This window comes from Rutidosis leptorrhynchoides, chromosome 1, assembly GCF_046630445.1.
Source record: "Rutidosis leptorrhynchoides isolate AG116_Rl617_1_P2 chromosome 1, CSIRO_AGI_Rlap_v1, whole genome shotgun sequence".
NCBI classification, from domain to species: domain Eukaryota; kingdom Viridiplantae; phylum Streptophyta; class Magnoliopsida; order Asterales; family Asteraceae; genus Rutidosis; species Rutidosis leptorrhynchoides.
In genome coordinates this window covers 245172405-245184005 of record NC_092333.1, presented here as the reverse complement: position 1 = coordinate 245184005, position 11601 = coordinate 245172405, and the positions used below count along the sequence as shown (strand labels likewise).

Genomic DNA, 11601 nt, shown 5'->3' with positions numbered 1-11601 from the left:
AAAGAATGACGTATTGAAAAAGCTCAGATTTGGAACTGAAAAACGGATTGAGCTAACCATGAAAGAGACCAAGGACAAATACAAGGACCAAACCCTATATTCAAAGAATCCAGGTAATTCTGGATCCGATGAAATATTTAGAGAATATCTTGCTCCGAAGTCATGTTAAAAGCTTGCGGAAAATTTTTCTTCATCAACTTTCGAACTTAGAAATTCCAAAATATCATCATAAATATCTTCGATATTTCCGAGGATATTTTCATAAATATTCTTGTCCGAAATTATATACCTCTTCGTGCTATCTATATTACATTATATTAGACACTTCTGTAAAACCTAAGTATAAATTATGAATGAATTCTGAAGAAGTGTTGGGAATTGAAGCATGAGTTAGTATAATATAATGACGTCGGGCCAACGTGATTATATTACAGTAAGTAATGCTGAGTTTCTAATAGGACGTGATAAAGGTTCACAGATCATACCCTCATCATGAACCATTTTACATAACTCTTTCATTCTATTTAACCTCTAAACATATCAAGAAAATATTTTTCTTGATGATTCGGTCTTTTACGGATATTCTGGTAATTTGACAAATCAAATCGTGCTATTACCTTTCCTTTCTGCTTTGTATATTATGATCATTCGAAACTTCATATCTACAAATTCTGGACCATTATTCGCTTGACTTGAAGTCGGGAAGGAAAAATAAGAGCATAGAGCTCCGATATATAAGGGAAAATATAAAGCCCGATAACAACACGGAAATTACAAACCGTGTATATCAATACGTATTGCAACGTAAAGACACGGGAGAATTAAAAACATTATAACCCCAAGGGAATAGTAGAAGAAAACAAATTCCTCTTGTGGTAAATGAAAAAGAAGAATGGCTGTATATATGGTCAATATAATAACAAGGATCAATACGGGATTGAGCATATTAACAAATCTTTTGAAAGTATGAATTGAGAAAGAAAGTTAAGACGAACATATAAAGATTCTTTAAGTCCAAACACAGCAATCGAGGTAATTCACCGCATTTAATCAAATAAATCCTAAAATTCCTTAATTACCGGAGAATCAAATCTTATAAAGATTATAAAGATTTCTTTAAGTCCCTTGAATTCCGAAAATCAACTTTAGCTATGTCAAAAGTTAATACGAACATTTATTTTCCTCATTTCACTTTTTTACGATAGCTTCACTCATACTCTTCACGTAATCGAATTGTTTTATTACTCTATAGTGATAAAACTCTATTTTTCAACTCATATCCGTCATAAAAACATACTTATTGTCAACCATGACGATCTCTGTCAAATTTCGGGACAAAATTTCTTTAACGGGTAGGTACTATAACAACCCTCATATTTCCATACTTGAATTGACTAATTTGCCCCTAGGGTTGTTATCTATACGTAATATATAATTAAATTCGGCGTTGATCAAATATTTTTTTTAGTCGACACGTTTTGTTAACTAAAGTTTACACTAATTATATAAAATAACTTTAGTTAATATTAATATTAATGCATATTATATTTAAAACTATATGTAACATAATTATTAATTAAATGATAAGTTATTTTAATCATTATTTATCTTTTTAGCTTATAAAAAAAAGAAATAAGATTTTATTTATAAATTAAATAATGAGCCCATGAATTTTGACTAAATATTTTCAAAGACAAAACATATTAAAAATATTTTTAATATGTTTTCTTTTTTTGTCAAAATTGGCACCTTTATTTTATTTATATTTTTTTTTTCATCAACCATTTTTTTCCTATAAATAACCACTTCCATTTCATAAAAACTTGTATCAAATTTTTGGAAAAACTCTCTCACAAACTTGGAAAACTACTTGAGGTATTTTCTATATGTTTTTATCGAATTGCTTTTATTTTTTTGTATATTCTTTATAAATTCAAAATCAATATAGATAAATTATGTTTATATGTTATAATTAGTATTATAAGTATTATGATGTATAAAAATAATTTTGATAATTTATGGAATATTATTTATAATTAAATACGAATTATGTAGTATTTAAACGTAAAAACAATGTAAAATTCGTTATAAATATTTTTAACCAAAAATAAAATATATATAAATTTTTCTGAGTTTATAAAACTTATATAGATCTGAAAAAATTATAAAAATAATTACTTGGGTCGAATTGGTAATTATTATATAATTAAACTCTATTATTATTTAATTTGAAGGTAAATTAAGAATAAATATAAAATAATAAAAATATTTGTTTAAATATTTTTTTTCTACAGGTTATTAGACTGATAGAAACCTATAAAAATTATAAAAATAATTGTTTGGGTTTATTTAGTAATTATGTAGAATTAAACTTGTTTTGTGAATAAATTAAGGGTAAAAACAAAAATAAATACAAAATATAATAAAAATGTTTTCTTAATTTTTTTTACTGATTTATATGATTAACTAAGACTATAAAAATTATGTATATAATTTTTAGATATTTAATTAAGTATTTAGACATTTTTGGATAATGTTTGATTAATAAAACACTATTATCTTTGAAGTAATTTAGGTATTTATTTAAAGGTAATTATATTTAATATATATAAGACATACTAAGGTATAATAACTAAATATTAAATAATACTTAGGTTATATTATCACATATATAATTATTAAGTACATTAATAATTCGTTGTGTGTATACACCTATAACATGAAGGTTATAATTAAAAGATAACGTGCACTTTATACAAACCTCACCGCTATTTGTGACCTAGGGTGATCCTTGTTACCATTATGGGACGCTGGTGGATCTCGAATGCCAAGACGTATATTCTGGTCAAGAGATCCTGGGCGCGCGGTAACAATAGATCATTCGAGTGACTTGCATGTTAGCAATGAAGTTTGGGCGAGATTGTACAACGTCTTTGTTGAGGATTATAACCCGAACATTCTTAAACTAGAAGCTTACTATAAGTGGAAGCTTTCCATAAATAGTAGGTTTCCAAAAATAGAAACTTTTCTCGAAAACGGTCACTGTTAATATAGTTGCTATATTAATAAACAAACTTTATGTCTGTTAGACATTAACTAATCAAAGATTATATCTCTAGGTTAAGATCTCCGATCACTTACTCTGTTCATTCTTCTTTGCGTGGAATAACTTACTTGCTACTAAGGTGAACTTCATAGCCCCACTTTTTACTATTTCATAACTGTTTTACAACTTTGGAGTGAGACACATGCTTGCTTTTAAACTGTTTTACGCTTAGACACAAGTACTCAACTGTTAACTATGCTGTATTGCTTTGATTCATGCTAAATCCCTACAGTAATATCGTTAATTGCTACGTATAAATGCAAACTTAATTATTGTGAGTAGGCCTATTGAGAGTAACGTCTCTAACCATTCGACCGTTGGTCTTTGGTTACATAATAATGATTCCACGACACTGACAGTACAAGGTGTCATAGGGTAAATTGTTTAGTAGCGATATTACAAACTGCAGCAACACTTTTAGATTGATATATCTATATTGATCAACTTTAAATCAAATCTTGTGGTCTAAAACTTTAGATATTATTTATAAACCTATGAATTTCACTCAACCTTTTTGGTTGACACTTTAAGCATCTTTTGTCTCAGGTGATGATTGAGTTAGCTGCTACTTGCTACTAGATGATTGATGTATGCTTTGCTGCTTGCATGGAGTCCATCATTCATATTTATCATTTTGTTTAGACATTTCCCATTTACTGTACTCTTATGATGTAAAACTTTGAATAATGCTTCCGCTATTTATTTAATAAATAAAACGTCTCATTTAGAGTCGTTCTCGCTTATACACTTGTGTTATGATATTAGTTAGTCACAGTTACTCCTGGTCCCATTTAGGGGGTGTGACAGTTTACGCGATGACGAGGATGATGTATCTTTTGGTGAGGTAACTCAAAGTTTGTTCGATGGTTATTTTGGTGGTGGTGTTATGTTCAGATCACACGACTTGGGTCTTGATGAAGGTACCCCGTCGGTTAAAGGCTCCCACATGGTTTTCTCTTTTTCTTCATGATCAGGTGTTCAAGCCGTGGATGTGAAGTTGAAAAATCGCAAGATTTCTTCCACGACGGTTTATTTGGTGTTCGTAGTGTTGTCGGATTTGTTTAGTGTTTGTTAGTTTGTTTGTTGTTAGTGATGTTAGTCTTGGATTTTGTTTTGGTGCCTATTGAGTAGCGTTTAGTTGTGCTTGTTTAGGTTTGGGGTTGTGTCTCGTTTTTTGTTAAGTTGGTTCGAGGCTCGTTAGTTTTCCCCTTTATTGCTGCATCATCGTATATGTTCTTTAAATTTTACATGAAATTCATTTATTTAGAGCACTCTCAACGGGGTGTCTTTACATTGCCAATTCAATTGCCAATTTCAAGCATCTTGTGAATTGTTTGTTAATCTTTAGTCAATTCCATTTTAGTCATCTATTTCGTGGAGATCAAGCATAAAGCATCACAAATGATTTGCTTTATTTAATTGTACATTTTTTTTATACTAGCACTATAAATCTTATAATGTAATTAATTAATTTATAGTGGTTGAGGAAAAATGTGTGATTGTTGGGAGTAATATGTGATATGTTAGTGATATGAAGAAAATTGTGAGTGACGCTGATGTGTCAGTTTGTTAATCTGAATAAGTGATACATGGTTGGTAATGTTATTATGAAAGTTTTCGTTTTTTATTAAAATCAATTAATATTAAAATTAAAAATAAAATAAAAATAAAGTTAAAAAGAAACAAATAAAGAAAATAAACGTACAACATCGAGAGCAAACGGTACACATCTTTATCTTCATTCTATAAATAAAAGCAGAAAGCAGAAGATATTTATAGCCAAAGTATCACCAGTCTCATAAACCCTAGCCGCTTCGCTTATTTCATTTCTAAAACCCTAAACCTCCAGGTATTACAAATCTATCTGATCATTTACAAATTAACGCTATATTCTGTCTCATGCTTTGCTTCGGTTGTTTGTTATTGTTTATTTACATGTATGTCTTTGTTTTTAATTTTAGATATTTATAAACTTTATATATTACAGTAATTATCTGTGCATCTGATCATCTATCGTATATACTTCCACTGAACGGTGTTTGTAATTTTGAATTTCAAGTTTTGAAAGCAAGTATTCGGTACAATGATTAGGTATTCTGATTCTGTTATTTATAATGCTATGATCTAATTCGATGTTATTGTTGTTGATTGAATGAGAGTTTATCAAATCAATTACTCATTTTTTGCTATATTTATGTTAGATCATGTAGAACTAGGGCACACAGATAAGAAACGTATGAAAATATGTAGATGGATTGTAAGTTTGGTAGCAAAATTAAAGTTATACACTTGAAAAATTAAGAAAAATGTTTTCATGTGCAGGTCTTATACACTCGAACAATTTGAATGGCTTTCTACAATAGAATTGGTAGTCTCATGAGGGGAAGTTTTTCCCAGAATGTTGTATCGAGTGGGAATGTAACAGGATCATCGATGTTCAACACGATTCGTTGCATGTCTTCTAAGCTTTTTATTGGTGGTATGTTTGTATACATATTTAGCAATTGGCTCTGATTCACTTATATGATACGTGATTTTGGAGTCTAATATGTTTAGTATGTTTTATTTATGCGTAGGTCTTTCTTATCAGACCGATGATCACTCGTTGAAGGAAGCATTTTCTGGATTTGGTGATGTTATTGAAGGTGAGAACACTTTATAAGCAAAGTTCCAAGTGTGAGACAGACCTAATTGAGGATTTGCTCAATTATTGAAGTTACAGACAAATTTTGTTAAACAAAACTTTATTTGAATCTGCAATTTGTACAAAACTGAATTTTTACTCTTTTATTGGCTGGGAACTTGCACTACTTTATTTGAAAAAACTTGAATCTTACTGGTTATTGAATAGAATTAGTATAGATCCCACATTGACAAATTTTTGAGTTTTATGTTACCATTGTTTACGATTTACCCATGTTTAAATATTCTATTGGGGTTATATATTAATGAAACAGTAGCTTGGGGCTGTAGTGATGTTAGCCGTTTTTTTGAATTTGTGTATTAATTGTAGTTAACGCTTTCAACTGGTTTTGGTCAAATATGGAATTCTCCAAGGGGTGTAATGCTTCCTTTACCACACTCATCCCCAAAAAACATAACCCGCTAACCCCCAGTGACTTTCGCCCCATTAGCCTTATCGGGTCTTACTATAAAATTGTGGCAAAAGTTCTTTCAAAGAGACTCGAAAAGGTTATCCATAAACTCGTAGGTTCCGAACAAAGTGGATTCTTGAAAGGAAGATTTATTCTCGATGGGGTTCTCATCGCAAACGAAACTATCGATGAACTCAAACGACAAAAAAGAAAAGGTTTCATTTTCAAGGTAGATTTCGAAAAGGCTTTTGATTGCCTAAAATGGGACTTCTTGATGGAAACCATGGAGAATATCGGGTTCGGTAATAGATGGGAAAAATGGATCTTCGCATGCCTTAGCTCCGCCTCAATATCCATTCTCGTTAACGGATCCCCAACCCGTGAATTCACCCCGGAACGAGGTGTTAGGCAAGGTGACCCACTCTCCCCCTTTTTATTCATAATTGCGGCGGAAGGTTTAAACCTCCTTGTAAAGCGTGCCATGTTGTCGGGGCATTTCAAAGGGATAGAAGTCGGTAAAGAAAAAGTCATAATTTCGCACTTACAATACGCCGACGATACCATCTTTTTTGGTGAGTGGTCCCGTCACAACATATTGAACACCATGAAAATTCTCAAGTGCTTTGAAGATCTCTCGGGTCTAAAAGTTAACTTCCATAAAAGCAATCTATTCGGTGTTGGTGTTTCGAATGGGGACTTGGAAAGTATAGCTCTAAGAATCGGATGTAAAGCGGGTGATTTTCCTTTTACCTACTTAGGTTTACCCATAGGAGTTAAGATGAACAAACCCACTCATTGGCTTCCGGTGGTGGACAAATTCAAAAAGCGACTCGTGGAGTGGAAATCAAAAACTTTATCTTTCGGAGGTCGGCTCACATTGGTAAAATCCGTTCTCTCTAGTCTTCCACTTTATTACTTTTCACTCTTCAAAGCCCCGTCCTCTATCTTAAAACAACTTGAATCGCTTCGCTGTAATTTTTTCTGGGGCGGGTCCGGGTCGGGTAAGAAAATATGTTGGGTTAAATGGGATGACACTTTACTACCTTACGACTCGGGAGGTTTAGACATTGGATCGCTTTCCGCCAAAAACCTAGCCTTGCTAGGAAAATGGTGGTGGCGGTTCAAATCGGAACCTTGCTCACTTTGGACTAAAGTGATTTCTAGTATTTACGGTAGGGACGGTGGGCTTGTCACTAACGACTTTTGCAGGTTTAAGAAACTCGGTGCCACTTGGTTTAACATCATCAATATCACTAAGGATTTCGAGAAAGCTGGATGGGATTTTTCGCATATTTTTTGCAGGTTTCTAAAAGATGGAAAACGCACAGCTTTTTGGCACGACCGTTGGCTTGGGAGCTTCATTCTGAAAGAAAAATACCCCCGATTATTTGCACTTGATACTGATAAAAGTTGCACCGTCTTCGATCGGGTGGACTTAGCTGGGTCATCCTTTTCATTCAATGGCAGTTGGCTCCATTCTCCAAGGGGCAGAAGCGCTAGCGATATGGAGGAGCTATCAAGTTTGATCGAGAACTTTACTCCACCTCAGAATACTAATAACGTTACCGAAGACTCGTGGCTTTGCACCCTAACAGATTCGGATAACTCTTTCACCAAACAAGTTTCGGCAAACTTAGACATGCTTCGTCTCCAACCTTCAACTGTAAAACCACCTACAAAACGCAACAGATCTGTCCCATTAAAAGTTGAACTTTTCGTTTGGCGAGCAAAACTTCATCGACTTCCAGTTAAACTCGAACTTGACAAACGTGGTTTAGACCTCGGTTCGGTTCTTTGCAATATCTGCCAAGACTCGTCCGAGACAACCGAACATATTCTTGCCACATGCCCCCAGGTTAAAGCTATATGGTTGGATTTTTACAAATGGTGGAATTTTTCTCCCCCGGCAGAACTAAACGTCGCGGATTTATTTTCAAGTAGCTGCAGCTCCAGTCTCTCATCGATAGGTTCAAAAATATGGGAAGCCACCAAGTGGGTCTGCGGTTATTCTATTTGGAGATATCGCAACCTAAAAATCTTTCAAAACCAAATCTGGGACATACCTTCAATTCTAGCGGATATCCAACTTTCATCCTTTAAATGGATTTCGGGTCGAATAAAGAAAGCTCAAATTCAATGGTCACAATGGCTCATTAACCCGAGCTCGTATTGCGTTGTTACATCAAGAGTGGGCATTGGCTAATACCCCACAGCATCCCCTATGCTTCTCGTGGCTAACCTTCTATAAGGCAAGATCTTCAGGGGTTAAACGGGCCTTGGAGTTTATGCTTTGTCGCTGCTCGATCAGCACTGTGTACTACTTCGTGTCCCTACTCGATTCGTTGAGTCCCCTCTCCTGGGGGTTTTACTTATAGTCGGTTTTTAATTCCATTTGTCTAGTAGTTATAATCGTTGGATGTTTGTTACTTTTCGGGGATGTATAATGTACATATATTTATATATTAATAAAATTATTTTGCCTTTCAAAAAAAAAATATTAACAATTTTTTTTTTTTTCTTTTTCTCTTTATGATTCAGCAAGAGTCGTTAATGATAGAGAAACAGGAAGGTCAAGGGGATTCGGTTTTGTCAACTATTCCAGCGATGACTCAGCCAACGATGCAATGAAAGCCATGGATGGACAGGTTAGAAAAAATAACACATCACCCCATTAAAGACAATGTAACAAAAAACACATGTAGTCTTAGACTATAAGTCCCTACTTCTAATCTAGATGTGATTTTATCTTTTAGGAACTAAATGGTCGAAACATTCGTGTTAGTCTTGCCAATGAGCGTCCTCCCAGGACAGGTGGTTTTGGCGGTGGCGGTGGCTATAATCGTAACTTTGGTGATGCTGGAAATGATCGATACTAAGTATGTTATACTTGGTCGATAACAAGATTTATTGACTCGCAAGGAGCTTTATGAATCGATTAGTATGTTTCCTTTTAACACTAGTCTTTTGTATACAAGTTCTGTTATCGTGTTCAAGTTAATCATTATAAAGAAGGGTCTCCCCAATCCACTCTTTAAAAGATGTGTTTTTTTTTATCTTTTCAAGTTTACATTTTCTTTCTCAGTTTTTTTTTTTTTATATATATATATATATATATATATATATATATATATATATATATATTTATATTTATTATTAATGCATTAGAAAGCACACATTTGTACTAAGAGGTCATTTATATCTCGTAGTGTCCGGATTAATTCGCTTAGATCTGGTACACCAGAATAAATTTTTGGGTAACTTTAAAAGCTTACCACTTGGTGTCTTGGAACTAAATGTTTTGAAGTGGAGTAGGTCACACCGGATCAGTGGCGGAGCTTAATGATTGTTTTGGGAAGGCCGAACATGAAATATTGTATCGACAATATCAAATCATTTTAGTTTAAGAATATTAATTTTCAGTGTTTTGGTGAGATCCTCTCGAGAGGAAAGGGCCTCTCTAGAGCCGGTGACACTTAAATTCAAGTAACAATAAAAATGAAATTTGTAGTCCTTTGAGTTACAATCGTTTGAGCTTTAAATCGACTAAATCCGAGACTGTTTGACGGAAATATAACCAAAACAGTGACAACTGGCGTTTATTGTTTTGGTCATATCTTCTTCATACGGATTTCATTTTAGTTATTCAAAAGCTCAAATGCTCAAACGATCGTAATTCAAGGAGTTACAAATCTACGATCAACTCAAATTTTTGGAGGGGTGAAGGCCCCTTCTACCCTAAGAAAGAAAGCTTCACCTTTGCACCTGATCCCCCCTCCCCCCCTCTTTTATGGAACGGCATCAAAATTTATTAAAATGCTCTATAGCAAGTAAATAGAGAAGCAAAGAATTAAAGAGGTTTAGACAACCATGAATTCATAATTACATCGGTCATAACTCTATCTAATCTAACAAAATCTATCTAATCTAACAAAAAAAATTACATATATTCATATAAATCACACTTTCTCATAGATGAATGCCCAAAGATAGTTACTACAAAATCTCCATATGAGCAAAGCAAAGTGAAGCATCAACAATTGAGATAATCCACTCTTTGTTCGTGTTTGACCCGTTCCAGCTTTCAATCCAATCACACCGATCTATCCAGTTTGAACCTTAGCTTCACACCCGCGGGTAACGGGCACGGTATCTATATACCCGCGACCCGCCCGTCGGGTTTCTTTTTTGCACGTTGAGACCCGTTACCCGCCCACGGGTAAAAACTTTTCGCCCATGCCCGTGACCCTCGGATGCCCGTGACCCGCGGGTAACCCGTGGGTAATAATAATATACAATTTTTTATTTGAAAATTCAAATAATTTTATTAATTATAAAACCATATGTACAAGCTATATGTATAAAGACGTGAAAATTAAGTTTTTTACTTGTATATAATATTATATTTTTAATCATTATTCAAATACTAGTAATAGCTTTTAAATTTAATAATAATTGTAAGTATTAATTCGTGGGTAAATTAAGAAAAGTCTCATGTATTCACGGGTCGGGTTTTACTCCCAACGGGTAGTATATACCCGCGACCCGTTGGCGGGTATAGATTTTTACCCGTATCCGTGCCGCGGGTAAGATTTAATGACGCCCATCGTGGATCGGATACCCACGGATCACGGGTTTTTTCTCGCCCATTGCCATCCCTAGCTTCACTCCATAATTGAGCAGCTAGGTGGCATTCAAAGAACACATGATTTACATCGCTTGATGGTGTATGTGTATAATATAAACAGAAGGGTATGTATATGGATATAGATGTGTATGATTAGCGAGTCAGATATGGATGACAAATATATTTATGGATATGATATATCTATGATCAATGATCACCTGAAATTTATATATACTTATGTAAATATGATATATGCATATACATTTACATATCTGTATACTCTATACTTACATACCATAGCATAAACTATTAAAGTGATAAGATAAAATACGCAATGATGTTAATATTTATAAGTTTACTTATATTATATGTATTAATTAATTAATATATATTATGATAGTTATTTTATTGGTAGACTGATGACAAACAAATCGAAATGCATGCACCAATTGATCACGTAGAGTAAAAGTATACGTTCAACATTTAGTTAAGTCATCATGAATTACAATTAAAACATCAATCAACCTAATAAATAGGAGGTTGCACATTTATATTTGTCAAAAAATATATGTTTAATTGTAAGCGTATGTTCTATCAACGATAATTATTACTCTGTATATCTCAATTTATTTGTCCACAGACGAAATCACACATTTTAAGGTGTTGGTGTATTGATGATGACATCACTTTCAATGAGGGAGTTCAGAGGTTCGATCACATGAGCTGCAAAATAGTTTCCTTGAGGTTACTCGCTCATTTCGTGGGCCTCGGAGGTT

At 33.5% G+C, this 11601-nt stretch overlaps 1 protein-coding gene across 1 annotated transcript; it reads left to right on the top strand.

The window, feature by feature from the left end:
* The first annotated feature begins 4893 nt into the window (after window positions 1-4893).
* On the top strand, window positions 4894-9263 carry LOC139868871 (glycine-rich RNA-binding protein 2, mitochondrial-like). The gene is made up of 5 exons (XM_071857212.1): window positions 4894-4955; window positions 5429-5585; window positions 5683-5751; window positions 8740-8846; window positions 8955-9263. The coding sequence occupies exons 2-5, from the start codon at window positions 5453-5455 to the stop codon at window positions 9075-9077; spliced, it is 432 nt and encodes a 143-aa protein (XP_071713313.1). The 5' UTR covers window positions 4894-4955; window positions 5429-5452; the 3' UTR covers window positions 9078-9263.
* The last annotated feature ends 2338 nt before the right edge of the window (window positions 9264-11601 follow it).

Excerpts from the sequence above, each read along its gene's own strand:
- LOC139868871 (XM_071857212.1), top strand. The coding sequence starts at position 5,453 with ATGGCTTTCTACAATAGAATTGGTAGTCTCATGAGGGGAAGTTTTTCC. Across the intron at positions 5,586-5,682 it reads TTCTAAGCTTTTTATTGGTG|GTCTTTCTTATCAGACCGAT; the intron begins GTATGTTTGTAT and ends ATTTATGCGTAG. Across the intron at positions 5,752-8,739 it reads ATTTGGTGATGTTATTGAAG|CAAGAGTCGTTAATGATAGA; the intron begins GTGAGAACACTT and ends TTTATGATTCAG.